The 24,948-nt window shown below is 39.3% G+C and overlaps 1 protein-coding gene across 1 annotated transcript in view; it reads left to right on the forward strand.

Moving 5' to 3' along the window:
* SCAPER (S-phase cyclin A associated protein in the ER) overlaps positions 1 to 24,948 on the forward strand; it is a gene marked incomplete at its 3' end in the record, with an annotated part of 494,945 nt that overhangs the window by 429,595 nt on the left and 40,402 nt on the right. Inside the window, exon 28 of the mRNA XM_082835986.1 lies at positions 20,579 to 20,816. Coding sequence (XP_082692112.1) covers positions 20,579 to 20,816 — 238 coding nt within the window. The remainder of the gene's footprint in view (positions 1 to 20,578; positions 20,817 to 24,948) is intronic.

Here is a 24,948-nt window from a genome sequence, read left to right on the forward strand (position 1 = left end):
TGTCAACCACTGAGCCACCAGGGAAGCCCGAAGAATCTTTTTAAATCCTCTCATAGTCTCTCTTTTTATGTATGGTATCACTGGTCTCTCGGGCATCAGGCTCCAGATGTCATCTCTCTCTCATCCGTCTTCCTTGTACCCCAGATCTAATGTGCTGTCACGTTCCATTGACTGGAAGGAACCTTAAAGTCACCTTAATCCAGTCTTCTGTTCAGATTTGTAGCTCTTCAATAACTTCTTTCAGTTTACATTTGAGTATCTTCATTGACAGGGAACTTATTATTTACCAGGGGAGCCTGTTCTGTCATTGATCAGTTTTAATGTTTTAAAAGCCTCTCCTTATACCAAGCTGTAATCCGTCTCCCTAATACTACCTACTAGTACTAGTCCTATTTGCTCCTTGGCAACATATAGATTATTCTAACCCCACTCTTCTCCCTACACTTCTCCCGTCTCACCGAACCACATATTCTCCTTTGCTTTCATTCTTGTTCCAGTTACTGTGGTTGTGTAACAAATTACCCCGAAACTTAGTGGGGTTAGAATAATTTAAACTTAGTGGCAAAACTTAGTGGCATAAAATGACAATCTATTAATCTCACAGATTCTGTATGTCAGGAATTCTATCAAGATACAGGGAGAATGGCTCATCTTTGTTCCACAGTCTCTAGGCCTCAGTTGGAAGACTTGAAGGCTGGAGGTTGGAATCATCTGTGTGCTTGTTCACACATGACTGTAGTTCATGCTACCTGTTTGTTAGGGACCTTTCCATGTGGTCCCTCTGCACAGGCTAATTTGGGCTGCACAGCATGGTGGAGGTTCAAAGGAGGAGCATCCTGACAAGTGAGAGAGCTAGGTGAAAACCATGTCACCTTTTGTGACCTAGCCTGAGGAGTCATGCAGCATCCCCTCCACTGAATTCTATTCAGCAAGGCAGCCACAGAGTCCCATTCAGCTTCAAAGGGAGGAGAAGTAGACTCCCATCTCTTCATGGGCAATATAAAGGCTCTGGAAGAGCGTATTGTACCAGAAATATTGCTATGTTTATGTTTGAAAAATAGAGTCTTCCACATTCCAACCTACCCTAGAGATAAATGTGTTCCCAGTATCCTATTCTCATCTGTATTCTTTCCTCTCTGCAGTCTCATGCTTGGTATTATCATTTCTCTTGGCATCTTTAGCCACTGTCCTCGGACAAAAGGCTTGCTGGTGTTGGGAGATGGGGAATGAAGTGAACATAATAAGACTAAACAAGTGTAACTAAAGGAAATAACATTTGTTGAACACTGTTTATGTGCCCCAGGCTAAGGGCTCCTCATGAGTTATCTCCCAGCAATCCTCACACTGTCCAAGGGAGCATAACAGCCTCTAGACTGATAAGGAAGAGTGATTGTCTGAATCCTTCAGGTCTGGAAAGTGAGAAGAATACAGGAACAGGAACCTCTGGACTGTCTCTATATTCACAATTGGGCAAATGCTAGTACAGAGATTTCTGAAAGATCTATCCCAGCTGGTAATAAAGTCGTAGTTGACTTGTAGGGACAGAAAGATGATCGCTTCATTGCTGCAATTCAAACTGTGTGTCTACTGTGTGCTAGGCACTATGCCAGAGAAAGAGAGCTGCCTGGGCCTTAGCCCACAGGGCCAGCATTTAGGGGCAGGCTTCACTGACTTACTACTCCCAGAGGGGAGAGGGTGTGATGAAGGTAGTCTGCCAATACGTATGCAGGCTCACCACACTTAGGATAGCAGAATATATCTGGTGTGCACTTGCAGTTGAACTCCCACTGGCTCTAGGACTTTGGGGGTCAGGATCTCAAGAGGAAAATCCTTTTGTACTGTTGTATTGAAGAGCCCAGGTTTGGGTGTCAGAAAAATGTGAATGCAGTTCCTGCTCTCCTAGCTCTGTGACCAGTGACAGATTCTTTAGCTTCTCAGTGCCTGTTTCCTCACATTATAAACATGAATTTGACAATTCTTCTTCACAGAGTTGGTCAGGGTAGGGGCAAATGGGGGCTAACATGTCTGTCACCCTAACCTTCTGCCCAAGGTGCTTTTTTATATATATTTATTACACCCCACCCTGTTCCAAAAAGATTTGAGATGGCTTATAGAAGTATATATGTCTTCTTATTTTTAAAAAATAGATGAAAAAATTAGAATAAAAAAAATAGGTAAGGAAAAGTAAATGAAGCCAGAAGCAAGTAAAGTTAAGGCATAAACCATATTCATAAACAAGCCCCTGGTAGACATTTCCTCTTGGAATTCCTACTGGCAGTTTCTACCAGGAACTTATATTTAATATGTCAGATTCTAAGCTCATTGGCTTTCTTCCAAAGTTGGCTTTTCCTCCTGATTACCTTATTCTGCTCATGACTGTAGTAATATGAACAGATTTTAAGACCTCAGACTTTTATTATCTTTGACTTCTGTCTTTCAGAATCCAATCCAGTCCTATGCAATTAAATCAAAAAGATGCTTGCCACAGAAATACGAGGTGGCTCCTGTTATTTATACCTATGGCTTGATATTTGTCTACTTCTAATTCACTAATTCCTTTGTCCTGTGTATATGTTTTGTGTCTTCAAATGAAAAGGTTTCCCTAAGGAGAGAGACTAAATATCCTAGCAGCTCCCCTTCAGGCACCTAGCACCAGGCTAGAAACAAAATAAGAAGTCGGTAAATAGCTATGACTGGCAGCATTAGCAAATACTGGTGTGCACCATCGACCTATGCCAGGGCCCCATTTCCTGGGCTTACTCTTAGCATAGGAAGAAGAGGTGCCTGTGTCTCACGTTCTTCCTCCCCTAAGGTAAGAAGGAGACGTCCAAGGCCTTCATGCCTTTGGCATACCTTTCTGAGACCAGTTCTCTCTCTCTTCCTTCCATTGCTTTAGCAAATCTTTATTAATTACTGTTTACTGAGCACTTGATATGTGCCAGACACTTGTCGAGGTATTAGGGATCCAGTGGTGAACAAAATACTCACTCTGTGGAGCTCACAGTCTAACAGGAGAAAAAGATGATAAACCAGTAAATGAATAAGATAATTTTAGCTAGTGATAGTGATATGAGAAAATAAAGCAGGGTAATATAGCAGAGTGATTTGGGTGAGTGGTCAGGGAAGGCCTCTCTGGGAAGATGACACTGAGCTAAGAAGGAGCCAACTCTGTAAAGATCGGAGGGAAGAGTATTCTAGTTGAGCAGAATAGGAAGTTGATGACTCCCAAATATCTGAAGTGGGTGTGTACCAGAAACATAGAAGGCAGTGTGCTGGAATGTGATGAGCAAGAAAGTGCTAGGAGATGAAGGGCCAAGAGATCAGGACAGAGAGAGTGGAAGTTTGGGTTTTATTCTAAGTGTGATAGGAAGCCACTGGAGGATTTTAAGCAGGAGAGCAGCATGATCTGATTACTTAAAAAGTAATGGATTTTTACTCTGTGTAGAATGGATTATAGGGGCAAGAGTGGAAGCAGGAAAGATTAATTAGGAGGGTACTGCATCACGCAGCCCAGATATGACAGTTTTTTCCTCCCAGTTACTCACCCAGAAGAAGTAATTGCTTTCATTTGGCAACACAGCAGAGCCTCTGGCAGAGCTCCTTCAGCCTAACTGCCAAATACTAAAGATAAGAGAAGCCCAAAATATCAGCTGAACTAGCCAAAATCAGCACAGGGCCCTTTTGTGTTTTACAGTGATAATGAGAAAACTGAAGATAGAGAGGTCAGAAATGTCCCATCTGAGAAGCATTCTTGGACAACAGTCCTAGTCTGTAGTTCCAAGATCTAGGACCATATACTGTTGTCAGTCATCCAGAGCTGCCGTATTCTCACCTTTTGGACTCCTCCCTGCCCTTTCTCCATTCACCTTTGGTTGTCCCCAGACTGTCTTTATCTTCCACTTTCTTGGTCCTCCTCCCAGACCTCTGCCAGAGACCACAGTTTCTTCTTAGGGTCCTCACCCTTTACCTTCCATTCTCATTGGTGTCCTCTTGGTCTTCTTCTTTCTCAAGCGTGTTCTAGGTTGTTGATCTCCAACAACAAGAATGTCTCTCTGTTTTCATCATCTATCACTTCTCTTCCCAGAAAGGTTTCCTTCTCAAAAGTTCCTCTTTGAATTCAACTGAAACTAATAACCAGGTACTTTGGAAATCCTCCCAAGTAATCAGCCAACCTCACCCTACCTAATATTCTCACTATTTAATTTCTCCTATATTTTTCCTCTTCTCTAACCAAATGTCCAGACTATCTTATAGTGCTTACACATGTATCTTTTCCACCTTGAGTTTTCTCTTGCTCTCATATCTCTACTAAGTCATCCTCATTCCCTTCAACAGGGCTCCAAATTAGATCTGCATTAAACAAGCTATTTTCTCCCTCTACTGTATATATAAAATATGGGGGGGGGGGTGTGCGTGTGTGTGTCTGTGTAGGAGACTATAATTTTTGAAGTAAATTCACACCTGTTATAACACCCCAGAACTGAACAGAATCTTAGACATCATCCTGTCCATTGCCCAGCTGAGTTTTGAGTGCCCTCTGTCACTTCAGTGAATGTATTCCTCCACTGATTCAGAATAGTTAAGAATGTAATACCTCACCAACAGCCCATTTAACTTTTGGGTGTTCTGATTGTTAGAAAATTTTCTGTAAGTTTATCTAATATCTGCTTTCAGGTAGCATCTCTCCTCTGGTGTCATAAATAACAGTGTAATACCTCTTCAGCTTGAAGATAACCTTTATATCCTCCAGTTCTGAAATAAATTTCCCAGTACTTTCAAATGTACCTCAGGTGACATTGTTTCCACATAGTTTTACCACACAATTCACTTTCCTTAGGAACTTTCTGATACATCAGTGTCCTGAATGTAGTGCCATACCCAGTGCTAGAACCAGTACTTCCAGAGTAGTTGTTCATTGCAGTGGATCAGGATAAACCTTTCTGGTTGTGTACGTTTTACTCCTCTTAGCTCAGTCAAAATTGAATTATATTTATGGGTAATCAAGCAAGACTGTTTCTTCATTTGAATGGATAGGAAGCTAATTTGCTAAGTCTTTTCCCCCTACTTATCATTGAAAGCTATATTCCAGTCCCCTGTCACTTACCTTCTTCCCATCTTAAACCTATGCAGTTAGTTTTTAAATCTAAAAATAGGATTTAATAGTCATTTCTATAAATTTCATCCTTTTTTAGTCCTCATTTATTTTTAATTAAACTTTTTTATTTTTTACTTCCTCCTCCTTGAAACTATCTTCACTTTGCTTCTAGGGCACCACACTTCCCTGCTTTTCCTCCTACCCCACTGGTTTCATTTTTCAGTTTCCTTTGATGATTTATTCTCATCTCCCCAACTTCTACACTTTGGAGTATCCCAAGGCTCAATTCTCGGACTAATCTATGTTCACTCACTAGATGAGCTGGCTTTAAATACCATCTGTGTGTTGATGACTCCCAAATATCTCAAGCCCAGATCGCTTCTCTGAACTCAGACTTGTATATTTATTCATTTATTCAACAGATGTCTATTGAGTGGCTACTCTATGTCAGATACTGTTCTAAGCCCTGGAGACAGACAAAATTCCCTACCCTTGGGAAGCTCATTTTATCCAACTTCTGATCCAGTACCTTCACTTAGGTGTCTAATAGGCATCTTGAATTTAACAAGTTTAAAGGTGAACTCCTCATTTTCCTCCCCAGACATGCTCTATCCACTGTCTTTCCCATTTCTGTAAATGGCAGCCACATTCTTTTAATTACTCAGGCAAAAAAAAACCACTGAGCCATTTTTTACTCCTCTTTTTCTCACCCCACATTCATTCTATCAGGAAATCCTATTGGTTTTTCAGAATCCAGCTACTTCTTACCACATCCATGACTACCATCCTGGTTCATCCACCATGATCTCTCACTTGGATGATTGAAACAGTCTCTTAATTGGCCTCTCTGCTTCTGTCTTGGCTCTTCTAACAACTTTTCAACCAATTAGCTATAGTGATTATTTTTAAACCAAAGTCATATTATATAACCCCTCTGCTCAAAACCTTACAATGGCTTTCCATCTCATTCAGTAAAACCTTTATAATGTCCTTACAGTGCTCTACAAGACCCTACCTGATCGTCTTCCTGTTTCCTCTCTGACCTCATCCCCCATTGTTCCTCCACTTTGCTTAACCAGCTGTAGCCACACTGGCCTTCTTACTGTTTCTTGAATATGTCATGCATGCTCCTGGCTCCAAGCCTTGGGACTTGCTGTTCCTCTGCCTAAAAACACCCTTGCCTCAGGTATCCACATGGCTTCTTTCCTCACTTTCTGTAGAATTCTGTCTAAATAGCGCTTTAGAAAGTGTTTCCCCAACCACCCTATATAAAATAGCATCACACACACACACAAACACACACACCCCTGCATCTTCATTCCCTACCCATATCCCCTGCTCTTCTACAGTACTTAGCACACCTGACATACTATATATTACATGTGATACTTGTTTATTTGTTCATTGTATCTCGTACACTAAAATGTAAGTTTTATTAGAAAGAGAACATGGATTTTACTGCTGAATCCCAGTGCCTAGAAAAGTGCTTGCACAGAGTAGGTCCTCAGTAAATATTTGTTGACTAAATGAATCATGAATGAATAGGCCCATGTGACAGAATAATGCCCCTCCTGAACATTCTACCCCAAAGCAAAATACACAGTCTTCTCACGTGTATATGGGACATTTTCCAGGATAGAATACCATGTTAGGCCACTAATTAAGTCTCAGTCGATTTTAAAAGGTAGACATCATACAGAATATCTTCTCTGACTATAATGGGATGAAGTAAGAAATCAATAATAGAAGTAAAACTAGAAAATTCACAGATTTGCAGAAATTAAACAAAACACTCTTGAACATTACATAATGATCAGGGATCAATCCAAGAAGAAGATATAACAATTCTAAATATATATGCACACAAGATAGATGCATCTAAAAACATAGAGCAAATATTAACAGACATAAAGGGAGAAATTGTCAGTAACACAATAATAGTAGGGGACTTTAACACCCCATTTATATCAATTGACAAATCATCCAGACAGAAAATCAATAAGGAAGCACTGGCCTTAAATTACACATTAGACCAAATGGACTTAATAGATATATAAAGAAGATTCCATCCAAAAGCAGCAGAATACATATTCTTTTAAAGTGCACATGGAGCATTATCCAGGATAGATCACATCCTAGGCCACAAAACAAGTCTCAGTAAATTTAAGAAAATTGAAATCATATCAAGCATCATTTCCAACCACAACACTATGAGACTAGAAATCAACTACAAGAAAAAACTGCAAAAATTACACAGGTGAGGCTAGACAATGTGCTACTAAACAACCAATGGATCACTATAGAAATCAAAGAAGAAATTTTAAAATACCTGGAGACAAATGAAAACAAAAACACAGCAATCCAAAATCTATGGGACACAGCAAAAGCAATTCTAAGAGGGAAGTTTATAGTGATACAAGATTACCTCAGGAAACAAGAAAAATCTCAAACAAACAACCTATCCATACACCTAAAGGAACTACAAAAAGAACAAACAAAACCCAAAATTAGTAGAAAGAAAGAAATCACAAAGATAACAACAGAAATAAATGAAACAGGCTGTAAAAAAAAAATAGAAAAAATCAGTGATACCAAGAGCTGGTTCTTTGAAGATAAACAAAATTGATAAACCTTTAGCCAGATACATCAAGGAAAAACAAAAAAACAGAGCACAAATCGATAAAATCAGAAATGAAAACAGAGAAGTTACAGCCAGCACCACAGAAATATAAAAGATCATAAGAGATTACTACAAACAACTATATGCCAATAAACTGGACAGAAGAAATGGACAAACTCCTAGATATGTACTATCTTCCAAGACTGAACCAGGAAGAACTAGAAAATATGAACAGATCAATTACCAGTAATGAAATTGAATCAGGAATTTTAAAACCTCCCAAAAAACAAAAGTCCAGGACCAGACGGCTTCACAGGTGAATTCTACCAAACATTTAGAGAAGAGTTAACATCTGTGCTTCTCAAACTTCCAGAAAGTTACAGAGGAAGGAATGCTTCTGAACTCATTCTACAAGGCCCACATCACCCTGATACCAAAACCAGACAAATATATCACAAGAAAAAGGAAATACAGGCCAGTAACACTGATGAACATAGATGCCAAAATCCTCAAAATATTAGCAGACCAAATCCAACAATACATTAAAAAGATCATAAACCATGTTCAAGTGGAAATTATCCAGGGAAGCACAGATGGTTCAGTATCCACAAATCAATCAGTGTGATACACCACATTAACAAATTGAGGAATAAAAATCATATGATCATCTCAATAGATGCAGAAAAAACTTTTGACAAAATTCAACATCGATTTATAATAAAAACTCTCCACAAAGTGGGTATAGAGGGAACATACCTCAACATAAGAAATGACCATATATGACAAACTCATAGTTAATTACATACTCAACAGTGAAAAGCTGAAAGCATTTCCTCTAAGACCAGGAACAAGACAAGGATGCCCAGTCTCACCACTTTTATTTTTTTATTTATTTATTTATTTTGCGGTACGTGGGCCTCTCACTGTTGTGGCCTCTCCCGTTGCGGAGCACAGGCTCCGGAAGCACAGGCTCAGCAGCCATGGCTCACAGGCCCAGCCACTCCGCGGCATGTGGGATCTTCCCAGACCAGGGCATGAACCTGTGTCCCCTGCATCGGCAGGCAGACTCTCAACCACTGCGCCACCAGGGAAGCCCCTCACCACTTTTATTCAACATAGTATTGGAAGTCCTAGGCACAGCAATCAGACAAGAAAAAGAAATGAAATGAATCCAGATTGGTAAGGAAGAAGTAAAACTGTCACTGTCTTCAGATGATATGATACTATACATAGAAAATCTGAAAGACACCACCAAAAAACTACTACAGCTTATCAATGAATTCAGTCAAGTTTCAGGACACAAAATTAATATACAGAAATATGTTGCATTTCTATACACAAACTGTCAGAGAAATTAAGGAACAATCCAATTTACAATCACATCAAAAAATAAAAGAAAATACCTAAGAATAAATCTAACTAAGGAGGTAAAAGACCTATACTCAGAAAACTCTAAGAAACTGATGAAAGAAATTAAAGATGACATAAACAGATGAAAAGATATATACCATGTTCATGGATTTTAAGACTTAATATTGTTAAAATGACCATACTACCCAAGGCAATCTACAGATTCAATGTAATCCCTATCAAAATGCCAATGGCATTTTTGACAGAGCTAGAACAAATAATTTTAAAATTTGTATGGAAACACAAAAGACCCCAAATAGCCAAAACAATCTTGAGAAAGAACAGAGCTGGAGGTATTACGCTCCCTGACTTCAGACCATGCTACCAAGTTGCAGTAATCAAAACAGTATGGTACTGGCACAAAAACAGACACATAGCTCACAGAACAGAATAGGGAGCCCAGAAATCAACCCACACACTTATGGTTTCTGTGACAAAGGAGGCAAGAATATACAAAGGAGAAAAGACAGTCTCTTCAATAAATGGTGCTGGGGAAACTGGACAGTTACATGTAAAAGAATGAAATTAGAGCATTTTCTCACATGATATGCAAAAATAAACTCAAAGTGGATTAAAGACCCAAATGTAAAACTGGAAACCATCAAACTCCTAGAAGAAAACAAATAGAATACTCTTTGACATAAATCCAGTATTTTGAGGGATCTGACTCCTAAGGCAAAGGAAACAAAAAGAAAAGTAAACAAATAGGACCTAATTAAACTTAAAAGCTTTTTCACAGCAAAGGAAACCATTGACAAAGTGAAAAGACAACCTACTGAATGGGAGAAAATATTTACAAATGATGCAACCGTCAAGGGGTTAATATCCAAAATATATAAACAGCTCATACAACTCAATATCAAAAAAAGAAAACAACACTATTAAAAAATGGGCAGAAGACCCAAAAAGACATTTCTCTAAAGAAGACATACAGATGGCCAGTAGGCACATGAAAAGATGCTCATCATCACTAATTATTAGAGAAATGCAAATCAAAACTACAATGGGGTACAACCTCACACCAGTCAGAATGGCCATCATTAAAGAGTCTACAAATAATAAATGCTAGAGAGGGTGTGGAGAAAAGGGAACCCTCTTACGCTATTTGTGGGAATGTAAATTGGTACAATCACTGTGGAAAACAGTATGGAGGTTCCTCAAAAAACTAAAAATAGAGTTGCTGTATGATCCAGCAATCCCACTCCAGGGCATATACCCAGACGAAAATATAATTCGAAAAGATACATGCACCCCTATGTTCATAGCAGCACTGTTTACAATAGCCAAGACATGGAAACAACCTAAATGTCCATCGACAGATGAATGGATAAAGAAGATGTGGTATATATATATCCAAGGGAATATTATCAGCCATAAAAAAAGAATGAAATAATGCCATTTGCAGCAACGTGGATGGACCTTAGAGGTTGTCATGCTAAGTGAAGTAAGTCAGAAAGAGAAACAAATACCATATGATATGACTTATATGTGGAATCTAAAATACGACACAAATGAACATATCTACAAAACAAAAACAAACTTAACAGATAAAGAGAACAGATTTGTGGTTGCCAGGGGGAGGCAGGATGGGGAAGGGAAGTTAGCTGGGAGTTTGGGATTAGCAGATACAAACTACTATATATAGGATGGGTAAACAACAAGGTCCTACTGTATAGCACAGGGAACTATATTCAATATCCTGTGATAAACCATAATGGAAAAGAATATATATATACATATATATATGTGTATATATATATATGTATATATAGCTGAATCACTTTGTTGTACAGCAGAAATTAAACACGGCATTGTAAATCAGCTATACTTCAATAAAATTCTAAAAACCATGAGATAACACCTCACACCCGTCAGAATGACTATCATCAAAAAGACCACAAATAACAAATGTTGGCAAGGATATGGAGAAAAGGAAACCCTTGTACACTGTTGGTATAATATAAATAGGTGTAGCCACTCTGGAGAACAGTATGGAGGTTCCTCAAAAAACTAACATTAGAACTACCATATGATGCAGTAATTCTACTCCTGGGTGTCTATCCAAAGAAAATGAAAACACTAATTTGAAAAGATACATGCACCCAGTGTTTATAGCCACATTATTTACAGTAGCCAAGATATGGAAGTAACCTAAGTGTCCATCAACAGATGAATGGAAAAAGGAGATGCATACACACATACACACAATGGAATACTACTTGGCCATAAAAAGAATAAAATTTTGCCATTTGCATCAACATGACTGGACCTGGAGATATTATGCTTAGTGAAATAAATGACAGAAAGACAAATGCTGCGTGTTATCACTTGTATGTGGAATCTAAAAAAATAAAACAAACTAATGAATATAACAAAACAGAAACAGACTCACAGATATAGAGAACAAACTAGTGATTACCAGTGTAGAGAGGGAAGTGGGGAAGAGCAACGTAGAGGTAGGGGATTAAGAGGTACAAACTACTATCTATAAAATAAACTACAAGGATATATTGTACAGCACAGGGAATATAGCCAATATTTTATAATAACTTTAAATGGAGTATAATCTATAAAAATTTCTATCACTACATTGTACACTTGAAACTAATATAATTGTAAGTCAGCTATACCTCAATAAAAAATAAAATAAATTAAAAACTCATGGGACAGTAAAAGCACTGTCAAGGGGAAAGTGTATAGCTATAAGCATTTACACTAAAGCAACTAGAAATATCTCAAATCAAAAAATTAACTAGGGACTTCCCTGGTGGTGCAGTGGTTAAGAATCTGCCTACCAATGCAGGGGTCATGGGTTGGAGCCCTGATCCAGGAGGATCCCACATGCTGCGGAGCAGTTAAGCCCATGCGCCACAACTACTGAGCCTGTGCTCTAGAGCCCACGAACCACAACTACTGAACCCCACATGCCTAGAGCTCATGCTCCACAAGAGAAGCCACCGCAATGAGAAGCCCATGCACTGCGATGAAGAGTAGCCCCCGCTTGCCACAACTAGAGAAAGCCTGCGTGCAGCAACGAAGACCCAACGCAGCCAAAAATTAATTAATTAATTAAAAAAAAAAACTATACAACTTAAGGAACTAGAAAAAAAGAACAGACTAAACCCAAGCCTAGCAAAGGAAGGAAATAATTAAGATTATGGCGGAGATCAATTAAGTTGAGAATAAAATAACAATAGAGATAATCAGTGAAACCAAAAGTTGGTTCTTTGAGAAGATCAATAGAATTGACAAACCTTCAGCTAGAAAACAAGAGTGAGAACTCTGAAATTACTAAAATCAGAAATGAAAATGGGGTGCTCACTTTGACAGTGCATATACTAAAATTAGAATGATAACAAAGATTAGCATGGTCCCTGCACAAAGATGACACTCAGATTCTTGAAGTGTTTTGTTTTTTTATAGTTGTAGTACAGTATTGTATATTGAAATTATAAAAGAGTAGATTTTAAGCATTCTACCAAAAGAAAAATTAACTATATGAGGTAATGGATGTTTTAACTTGATGATAGGAATAATTTTACAATGTATATCAAATCATCATGTTTTACACACATTGAATGTTACAATTTTATTTGTCAGTTATACTTCGGTAAAGTTGGGGGGGGGGAGAAATGAAAATGGGACATTGCTACCAATTCTACAGAAATAAAAAGGACTATACGAGAGTACTATTAACAACGTATGCCAACAAATTGAATAATTTAGATGAAATGGACAAATTCCTAGAAACACAATACCTACCAAGACTAAATCACAAAGAAATAGAAAATCTGAAGAGACCTGTAACTAATAAGGGGACTGAAGCAGTAATCAGAAGTCTCCAAAGGAGGGCCCTGGACCTGATGGCTTCAGTGATACATTGTACCCAACATTTAAAGAACTAACACTAGTCTTTCTCAAACTTCTCCAAAAAATTGAAGAGGAGAGAATACTTTCTAACATGAAGCCAGCATTATCATGATTCCGAAGCCAGACAAAGACACCACAAGAGAGAAAATTCCAGACTGATATTCCTTACGAACACTGATTTAAAGATCCTCAACAAAACACCTCCAAACCAAGCTCAGCAGCATGTTTAAAGGATTATACACCATGACCAAGTGGGATTTGTTCCTGGAGTGCAAGAATGGTTCCGCATATGAACATCAATCAATTTAATAGACCACATTAACAGAATGAAGGGGAAAAAAAACACGATCATCTCAATTTATACAGAAAAGCATCTGATAAATTTCAACACCCTTTCATGATAAAAACACTCAACAAATTAGGAATAGAAAGAAACTACCTTCACATAATAAAAGCCATATGTGAAAAGCCCACAAGGAACATCATACTCAAGGATGAAAGAAGGAAAGCTTTTCCTCTAACATCAGGACAAGGCAAGGATGCCCACTTCTGCCACTTGTACTCAACATAGTACTGGAAGTTGTAGCCAAAGCAATTAGGTGAGGAAAAGAAAAATAAAAAGGCATCTAAATTGGAAGGGAAGGAGTAAAATTTTCTCTGTTTGCAAATGATATTATATGTAGAAACTACTAATGATTCCACACAAAAAAGCTGTTAAAACTAATGAATTCAATAAAGTAACAGACTACAAAGTCAACTCACAAAAATTAGTTGCATTTATATACACTATATACTATGAACAATCTGGAAAGGAAATTATGAAAATTCCATTTATAATAGCATCAAAAAGAATAAAATACTTAGGAATTAAACAAGAAGATGAAAAACTTATACAATGAAAAGTATAAAACATTGCCAAAAGAAATCAAAGAAGGCATAAATTAGAAACACATCCCATGATCATGGATTATAAAACAATATTGTTAAGATGTCATTACTATGCAAAGCAATCTATAAATCTGTACATTTCTTGCACTCCCTATCTAAATCCCAAAGGCTTTTTTTTTTTTGGCAGAAATAGTAAATCCCATCTTAAAATTCATATGGAATCTCAAGGGACCCCAAATAACCAAAACAATTTTGAAAGAGAAAAACAAAGGGGGAGGACTCACACTTCGGATTTCAAAATTTACTACAAAGCTACAGTAATCAAAACAGTGTGGTACTGGCATAAAGACAGACATATATAACAATGGAATAGAATAGAGAGCACAGACTTAAACTCTTGTATTTATAGCCAAATGATTTTTGACAGGGGTGCCAAGACCATTGAATGGGAAAGGACAGTCTCTTCAACAAATGATGCTGGAGAAACTGGATATCCATAAGCAAAAGAATGAAGCTGGACACTTATCTAACACCATAACTTAAGATGGATCAGAGACGTAAATGTAAGACCTAAAACAATTAAACTCCTAGAAGAAAACACAGGGCAAAAGCTTCCTGACATTGGATTTAGCAATGATTTCTTTGGATGTGACACCAGAGGCACAGGCAATAAAAGAAAAAGTAGACAAATGGGACTGCATGAAAAGTTTTTTGATTTGTGCATCAAAATATAATATCAACAGAGTAAAGAAACAACCCAGAGAATGGGAGATAATATTTGCAAGTCATATATCTGTTAAGGGGTTAATATCCAGGAACTATGGAAAACTCCTAAAACTCAACAACAAAATAACCCAATTAAAAAATGGGCAAAGGACTTGAATTCCAAAGAAGAAATACAAATTGGTCAATAAGCACATGAAAAGATGCTCCATGTCGTTGATAGGGAAATGCAAATCAAAACTACAATGAGATATCACCTCACACCCATTAGGATGGCTACTATTAAAAAAAAAAAAAGAAAATACCAAGGTTTGGTGAGGATATGGAGAAACTAGAACCCTTGTACATTGTTAGTGGGAATGTAAAATGGTATAGCTGCTGTGGAAAATGTTATGGCAATTCCTCAAAAAATTAAAAATAGAATTATTATATGATTGAGAAATTCTACTTCTGGATATATATCCAAAAGAATTGAAAACAGGGTTTTGAAGACATGTTTATACACCCATGTTCATGGCAGCATTATTCACAGTAGCTAAAACGGAAGCAACCCAAGTGTCCATCAGCGGATGATGGATAAACAAAATGTGGTATACACATATAATGGAATATTATTCAGCCTTGAAAAGGTAGGAAGTTCTGCCATATGCTACAACATGAATGAAACTTGAGGACATTATGCTAAGTGAAATAAGCCAGTCACAAAAAGACAAATACTATATGATGATTCCACATATATGACATACTTAGAGTAGTCAGAATCATGGAGACAGAAAGTAGAATAGTGGTTGCCAGGGGGAGGAAGGAATAGGGAGTTATTGTTTAATGAGTATAGAGTTTCAGTTTTACATGATGAAAGAGTTATGGAGGGCTTCCCTGGTGGCGCAGTGGTTGAGAGTCCGCCTGCCGATGCAGGGGACACGGGTTCGTGCCCCGGTCCGGGAAGATCCCACATGCCGCGGAGCGGCTGGGCCCGTGAACCATGGCAACTGAGCCTGCGTGTCCGGAGCCTGTGCTCCGCAACGGGAGAGGCCACAACAGTGAGAGGCCCGCGTACCACAAAAAAAAAAAGACTTACAGAGATGGTTGGTAGTGATGGTTGTACAACATTATGAACGAATTTAATACCATTGAATTGTAAACTTAAAAACAGGTAAGATGGTAAATTTTATGTGTATTTTACCACAATAAAAAAAAATCAGGGGTGGGGGGAGATAATGCCCTGCCAAAGATACCTGTATCCCAATCCTCAGAACCTATGAATGTGTTACCTAACATGGCAAAAGGAATTTTGCAGGAATGGTTAAGGATCTTGAGATGGAGAGAGTAGCCTGGATTATCCAGGTGGGCCCAGTGTAATCTCAAAGGGAAGCAGGAAAGTCAGTGTTAGAGAGGGATTTGAAGGTGCTATGCTGCCGGCTTTGAATATGGAAGAAGGGGCCAGGAGCCAAGGAGCAACCATACTCTAGAAGTTGTAAAAGGCAAGGAAATAAATTCTCCCCTTCAGCCTCCAGAAGGATCCCAGCTCTGGTAACACCTTGATTTTAGCTTAGTGAGACATTTTGGATTTCTGACCCCCAGAACTTTAAGAGAATAAATTTGTGTTGTTTTGAACAACTAGCTTGTGATCGTTTATTCCAGCAGCAATAGGAAGCTGATGCACATGCCTGCCACTATTAGACTGTAACATTCTATAGGACAGGGGTCTGGTCTTCCTTGATTTTGTAATACATCACAGGTCACTGTTGCTGGAGCACAGGTACTTTGGCTTTTTCAATAGAGAATATATGACAGATAATCATGTCCCTTTTGCTCACCACAAAGCCTGATAAATGATGATGTTACTAGATGAAGGTCAGCTTTCTAAGACTGTTCCAGTACATAAGAGCCCACAGCTGGAATAACTCTGTAAGAAATAATTCACTTCTCCTTGAACAGTGAAGTTCACATTCATCATTGTGAGGGACAGTGACTTAACTCCGTCCACTCCCAGCACTATGCAGACCTTTGTGGGGAGTGTTCTGGATTCAGAGGCTAAAATGGGAGGTTCTGATAAGATGCCTCTGGGATTCCAGATCTAAAGGAGGGAACAAAGCCAAAATCCAAGAAGCTAGGAGAGCAGTCTAGAAGATACCGGCACTGAAGGGGATCAGGGTGGATGTTACCGAATCAGAAATCTGCGACCAGGCATACAAGAGCAAACAAGCCAGGAACAAATGGGGAAAGGGGGTTATAGTGTGTGCGACTGTCACAGCTGCTTTTTTGGGCCAAATAAGGCCTGTTACATAAGTGGTTTAAAATACCAAAGATAGAACAGATGGCAGGTGATTCATGCCCACACAAATTATTGCTTTTTTTTTTGCCCAACTATACTCTCCTTTAAGGCAAAGTAGGGTTTTCAAGAGCTGTGCAGGTATATTGATGGCCCAGTTATAGTTTTTCCTGATTGAATCTCACAATTAATGAACAGAAATGAATATGCCACTAAGATCTCTAATCCTAGAGACCAAACAAAAACACTTTAAAATCCAGTAAAATTGAGAAGATCTTAGAGTGTAATATACAAAATTTCAGATCTGATTTTTCATATCTTCAATGTGTTTTTAAAAGAAAACTTTATGGGCTTCCCTGAGGGCGCAGTGATTAAGAATCCCCCTGCCAATGCAGGGGACACGGGTTCGAGCCCTGGTCTGGGGAGATCCCACATGCCGCGGAGCAACTAAGCCCGTGCGCCACAACTACTGAGCCTGCGCTCTAGAGCCCACAAACCACAGCTACTGAGCCTGTGTGCCACAACTACTGAAGCCCGCGCACCTAGAGCCCATGCTCCACAACAAGAAGCCACCGGCATGAGAAGCCCACGCACTGCAACAAAGGGTAGCCCCCGCTTGCCACAACTAGAGAAAGCCCACGCACAGCAACAAAGACACAACGCAGCCAAAAATAAATTTATTTAAAAAAAGAAAACTTTTTATAACCTGTGCCTGATATGAATAAGGCCTTTTACTTTTTTATTATAAACATTTAGGCTTAAAGTGATTATAGCTGACATTTAAGACCAACAGGAGCCAGTGGCCTGTTCAAGGACAAATTATCCGTATTTCAGACTAAATCAAAAGTAAACATTTTCTAAAGTCCCTTCATGTCTACATTAGTTCTGTGGAAGCCAAATGCAGCAGACAAGCTCTCTCCCCTCCCCTCCACCCTGTATATTCTGTAGGCTAACTTTAAAAGTGTCTTTTCCACAAAGCAATATTAATATACATTTTGAACCATTTCCACATCTGAGTTCTTGAATGCTAATTTAATTGATTTTTCTGAATCAACATTTTTATTTCATCAGAAGAATATTGCAAAAGATCCTGAGTTATGTTATTTTATAGTTTGGTATTTTCCTAAATAGGGTGGGGTGGAGAGAAGAGAAACTATTCTGATGATCTTCACTTGCTGGGTTTTTTTTTATTTATTTTTTTAAACAAGTAATAGCAGTGAATTCATGTCATTTCATAAATGCTTGCAAAGATTAACTGTTACAAAGTTTTCTAAATAATAAAGCTATATTCCTGAATATCTGCATTTGAATATGCTAATAATCAGTTTAAAAGCAACACAGGCAGTAAAGGGGAGGTGACCATTCTGAATCACAAAGAAGAAAAAATGTTGTCACCAGCAGTGATGTCACTCATCCCCAAGGTTCTGAAAGCCTATTAGAAATTAGCTTTAGGGAGAAATGTCTTCTGACTTGTCATTGGTTCTAAAAGGCAGTCATTGTTAAACAAACACAGACCCCTTTTTGGAATCTATATAATAAACTCAGACACATTAATCTCTACTCACGTCTTTAGTCGGGGTCTGACCCCTAACTCTCATGGCTATAATGGAAGGAAGGAAGGAAGGGTGAACTGAAATGACATTAGCTAACAGTTTGTGTAAAGGTTCAGATGTGCCTGTAAGCAAATAAATATAATTTCTTAACTTTTTGTTTTTACTGAGTCCCATAAGACAGAAAGTGTCTCTCGGTGATGATCAGGATTACATTACAACGTCTGTGTACTTTGTTTAACAGTGTTCAGTTAACCCCGAGATTTGATTTAAGAAAAGGCATGGAGACGAAAGAAGAGGTCACCTCCTGTTTGGCCTGGATGTTTTGGTCTTTGGACAAAGCCCTGCCTTTAAAGAGTCAACAGTTCTTGGTAGTACCCCTGCCTTTGCCACTGACAAATGTTTATGACCTAAAACATCTCACTGAATCTCTGAGGGTCTCGGTTGTGTCATGTGTGAAGTGAGGAGAACAACACCTTCTCTACCAACTATGAAGAACTACAAATGAGGCGGGGTGGAAGATGTGAATGTACTTAGCAGGTCCTGCCATGCAAATGAGATGATAGTATTTCATAAGACCTGCTTTCTTAAGAAGAGAACAAGTATAAGTGTCATCCCACATTCTTAGACTATCAGAAATAGTGCACATTCAGGAAACAAATGCTTACCACAGTTACGAATAAAACTATACTTTGATGAAACTAACAAATTAGAATGAATAATATAATCCCTTTAAAAAGTTATAGATTAGAAAACTAGACAAGATACTAGAAACTTGCCAGCCAGCACTTTCGAATTCATATTTACTTAGTGGCATCTCTTCAGTGCTTCTGGGCAAATTTATGAGATAAGCATAGATCTTTAATGCCTCTCTCCCATTCTAGATTCCAGCTGAAAGGAACAATAACAACAACAACAGAAAAAGGAATGGGAGGGACCTATATTAGTGTTAAATAGGGAAGGGCATCATCCTGTGGCAGAAACATAAAGACACTTCTGCTCAGCTTTATGCAGATCATACCAGGTTAAAGGGAGACACTGAGCAGGGACTTGTAACTTCCCTTCCTGAGAAAAAGCTGTGTCCCATGAAGAAAGGTGACTGACCCACTTGGAACAGCCCAGAGACCTGAGGATTTGTGCAGTGGTTAGAACAAATGGCTGCAGCAGCTTACATTTCAGATTCAAACCTGTGGAGAAAAAGGGAGGGCTTCTTTCCAGGCATTTCAGCCCAAGAATCTCCCTCCATGTTCCCCTTACCTTAGGCCTACATACCCTTGAGCCAGAGTGAATAGGAAGGGGGCCCCACCTGAAGCATGTTGGCTGTGGGAAGGGGAGAGAAACCTGGGTATGGTTTCTAGGGGCAAAAAGGGTGAATGAATGCTTAGCAGCCACATTTACTAAAATTGTAGGCTCTTGATCACTAGATGCTTCACGCATACCTGAGTTCCAGAGTGAGGTGGATTTAGCAAACCCTTCCTTTCCCATTGATTTGAGGAATTCATTTGCCACTGCCGTTGCTTCTTGCTCATCCATACTGCCTGCCACAATTGCTAAGCTAACTTCAAGGTGATTTGTACAAAGCTAATCCAGCACTAGCTTGTTCTTGAGAGCCTGGCCCCTACAACCTGTCCTGCCAATACTCCTTGATGATGGAACTGTGCCTTCAGAAGCGGTTGAAGTGTCTCCCTGTCACGGTATACCAACACACTACTGGGTTTTTGAGGCCTCGTACTTTCCCAGTAACTGCCTCCCCTGAGAAGATTCCCTTGTGTATCCAGAAAGGAAGCCATGGTGTTTTGAGTTCTGAGTCCCAACAGCTCTCATGGACTCTGTCCAGTTCCACCAGGCCTGGAATCTAAACAAAGTGAGGCTATCTAGGCTGCAAAGGGTGGAAGCAGCCTCAGCCTGGCTGCAGAGTACTCAGTTGCCACTGCTGCAGCAGCCCGGTCTCCCAGCTGGAGAAAAGGGCGGGCCGCAGTGCACTTGGTTGGGGGGAGGGCTGCATTTACTCCTGGAGGTTTCTTGTTACCTTACTACACCACTCACATGGTTTGCTTTTAACGGTCTGCTTGTCATGTTCCATTTGACCTATAAAAATGCTAGCATCCTTTAAGTAGATTTCTGTTAAAAAGTTGAATGTTTCTTATCAGGTCACACAGCATATTTGACAATAATCGCCAGGATCCCACAGGACTGACAGCTGCTCTTCAGGCCACAGACCTGGCTGGAGTTCTGCATATGCTCTACTGTGTCCTCTTCCATGGCACAATCTCGGACCCCGGCACTTCTAGTCCCAAGGAGAGTTACGCTCAGAACACAGTCCAAGTGGCCATTCAGAGTTTACGTTTCTTCAACAGCTTTGCAGCTCTTGACCTGCCTGCTTTTCAGGTACCAGGAATTGGTTAACCAGCCAAGAGTAAATAATTTTGTGTAGATATGGTGAGAGGTTCTTTTCCTGGATTGGGGCATAAGGAATAAGCTACAATACAGGGAATAATAATACGTACTATTTATTAAGCTGCTGTATTCTAGGAACTGGATTAGGTGCTTTGCATAGGCTTTCTTATTTATTCTCATGACTACCCTACAGAATATTATTATACCCATTTTACAGGTGGAAAAGCTGGCAGTTAAGTAATTTCCCAGGGTTACACATGGCTGAGCCAGGACTGGTACCCATGGCCCCAAGCCTATGCCATTCTGCTACTTATAAATCTTCTGTCTTGATTTCTTTAGAAAAGGCATTATCATACCATAAACATTTAAATATTAAGGAAAGTAATGGTTTCTTATATAAACACGACCAAAATTAGATAAATTGTTTTGATTGATATGACTGTCTATGAATGATTTAACTGACTTGTATCCAACGTAAAGTGCATGTGTAGTTAAATGTGCAAACCCCTATAAATACTAAGTTTTTATAGCTAAAGAAAACTTGCTTTATGTTATAACACCAGACTGTCAGCTTAGAAACAGATTGTTTTTCATGTAGGAAATTTAATTTTCAAAAACACTGAACCTTTGGAACAGAGCAAGCCCCAAGGAGTAGACTTTCTCTTTCAGTTTATTAACTGTCAAGTGATTTCATTAAAAAGGGAACAAACTTGGCAGATAATGAACCCATAATTTAGATGAATTGCTTTGCTCAAAGGGAAAAAGGTTATAGAGATACAAATGTATGAAAATTGTGGTCTTTGGTCATCGCAAGATGGAAGAAACACTTCTGTTTTGTAGCTGGTGACAAATGTGCAGTTCTTGTCTTCCTGTCATTCTCTTCACAACTGGAAATTAGTAAGTCGTATCATTGGATTCAGTATCTTTCAACTTTGTAGAGTTAGTTTATCCATCATAAGAACAGAAATCTCTTCCTTAGGGTTAATGCTTTTCAGTTTTCAAAGCACTTGAACTAGCCTTAGGTGGTAGCTACACAATCTGTAAAGTTCTGAGAGTTTACAGCCACACCTAGAACAAGAGGTACCTGCTCCAGAGAATGCCAATGGTTCTTGCCTCTGGGTTGAACGTAACATTTGTGTTTTATGAAGACCCAACCCCATTGTGTTCCGTCTGGAAACAGCTTAGAAATCAAGATATGCTAATTTTATGCCCTCAGAATATGGAGACCAGCAGGCTACCCATCAGCTAGGTCCAACTAGAGTGATTTCTTTTGTTACCAGGGATTATGAAAAGCAAATACCTAAAAATGTTCCTGAGCTCCTGGTTTATGGGTCTTCTGACCAGGATTTATACTGCTTCAGGGGTCACCACATCATACACAAGCATTTACATTAAGTCAGCCATTTATTCCATCAGTCACTCTGAGTGTCAGGGAGCCCCAGGTCCCTGCCCTACCCCCAGCCCTCCATGAACTCACAGCCTGTGCAGCCTTACTCAAAAGAACCAGTGAACTCCAACCAGCCCTGCTCCCTCATGACCTTTAGGCACAATGGCCAATAATGTTAGAAAAGTCAAAAATCTATTTCTGGAGCCCTTCATGCCCAACTAAGATGAAACCACGACTTCTCCTCTGCAGCTCCTTGCCGTATTGAGCCCAGAATATATTCCCTACCTGAGCCGCTTTTGCCACAACCCCAGGAGAAACACCAAGGTGACTCGAGAGTTCGAGCCATTCTTAGAGTGAGATGCCCACCTCCCCAGGGGAATGTCCTTTTGTGGCTGGTTCCTAACACTTCTTTTGCTTCTTTCTTCTCTGTCCTTCCTGTTACTCCATATTTCTCTTAATTCTTTCCTGCTTTTTCTTCTTTTCCTTTTCTCTGTTCTGACTCTCCTGTCTTATTTTAGTCAATTTTGCCATCACTGCTTCTCATCCTCTCCCCAGACATTGTTCCCAGGTACCTTTTTCCCCTTAACCAGTGCATGGGCCAGGAAGGCCTTCAGGGACCTTCCTCCTGGCTGCCATCCTTTTGGTGCCCAAAGTCGAGCACATGTTTTTCTCTTATGCTTCATCAGTGTGTGCAGGGACCCAGATACCTAGAATTTCTAACATCAGGTCCTTTAATACATCTACCAATGATTACCTTACTGTTCCAGTTACTTTTATACATTTGAAAAACAAACAAACTTAGTGGGGTAAACAACAACCTTTATGATCACAGATTCTGTGAGTCCAGAATTCAGGCAGGGCTTTTCACAGTGGAGGTGGCTTGTCACTACTCCACGATGTAGGGCTTCAGCTGAGGGGCTCGAATGACTGGGGTTGGGGGGTATGGAGAAGAGGGGCAAATTGACTCAAATAGCTGGGAGCTCAAATTATCTGGAGGCTCCTTCACTTTCATGTTTTATGCCTGGGATTGATTACTCAGAGACTAGGTTCATCAAGGACTACTGGCCAGAGACTCTACATATGGCTTCTCTATGTGACTTGGGCTTCTCAAAACATCATGGTGTCTGGGTTCTCAGTAGGAGTTTCCTGAGACGAAGCTCCTGGAAAACAACTGCTCCAAGAGAACCAACGGAAGCTGCATAGCTTTTTTATGCCCTAGCCTCAGAAGTCATATGGTTACATATCAGCCATCCTCTCTTGGTTAAATCCGTCATAAGCCTTCCAGATTCAAGAGGAGAAGACATAGGCCCCATCTCTCAGTGGGACGGCTGTCAAAGATTTATAGTCCTTTTTTTTAACTAACCACTACACTCTGTTGAGCAAGCTAAAGCAAAGCATCTGACCACATAGACATCATTGCCATAGATAGACACCTGATCAATCGTGCAATACTCAAGTAAATAGCATACAAATACACAATATTTGCATTGTAAAGCAATGGGTGAGTTTAGGAGAAAAGTATTATTTTTATGATAGATATGGTCAGAGAAACTCATATTCTAGTTCATTAAAACAACTTACTTGTCAAAAGTGAGATTTCAGGAACTATGTTTATAAAGCACAGGAAAAGAGATTTTAGGTACAGCATGGGTCTGAGCTCAGAAAAAATCTGGGAGACAATTTATGAATTGCCTGAGAGGATTGAAGGAACTGAAGAAGAAAATTGAAATGAGATAAATGGTCTGACCCTCTGAAGAGTTAGACAAGACAGTGTAAGACATGTTGATGGTTTGAGTCCCAGTGCATCGCAAGAATGCATCTCTGTAGAGCTGTTATGGAGAAGCATCCTCATCAAGACCTCTGGGTCTCGAGTCAGACTGACCTGACTTTGAGCCATCATACTACCAAGTTGTATGACCTTGGACAAGTCATTTGAATCCTTAACACTGAGTTTCTCATTTGTAAAATAGAGATTAAAAACACTAACCTCACAAGTCTGAGGTTTAAATGAGATTACATAAAGGCACTGTGCTAACTAGCACATAGTAGGCCCTCAGGAAATGTGGACTGACTCATATTCTGAAGGTGAAGAATTTACCCAAACCATCTTGCAGATGCTGAATCAAAAGGTTAGGTTTCAAATGCAACATTCCCAGTGCTTCTGCACCCTTCTTTGAAGCCATAAACCTATGTGATTGTTTTGGTTGAGAACTCATCGCATAGTAGTCACAAAAGATTATCCATTAGAATATTTTCTTAACTGGTTCCATTTCATTATATACTAATAAGGCTGTCAAAATATTTTTCTCCCTTCAGCAAAGAGTCTGATTTCACTCTGAATTCATATTGGCACAGATGGCCTTGAGATCCCGGATATTGTATAGTGCATATACTTTGACAGTTTTTACAATTGAAGGTGGTCTCAAGAAACAAATCAATGTACTGACTTGGCAATTAATTCTGGCTAAAAAGGAAATATAGTTTCCTTGATAAATTGGTTTAATTTTTATATTCAAACTTACATGCCCCTTGACCTGCTCTTATCAGTGAAGGTTAAACAGAGGGCACTGGGTCACAGCAAGCTGGACACAACTAATTAAATAAGGGCTGAGCTGAGAAGGTGTCACTACTTGATTTAAAGGAGCAGGGCCCTCCTGAAGTCTCTTTGGGGCTTGAAAAACATTTTGTCTCAGTGCAATGAAACGGAGACAGAAGGCACTCTTAAAATTTAGTAGT

This window comes from Leucopleurus acutus (assembly GCF_964270905.1).
Source record: "Leucopleurus acutus genome assembly, chromosome: 1".
In the NCBI taxonomy this organism is placed as follows: domain Eukaryota; kingdom Metazoa; phylum Chordata; class Mammalia; order Artiodactyla; family Delphinidae; genus Leucopleurus; species Leucopleurus acutus.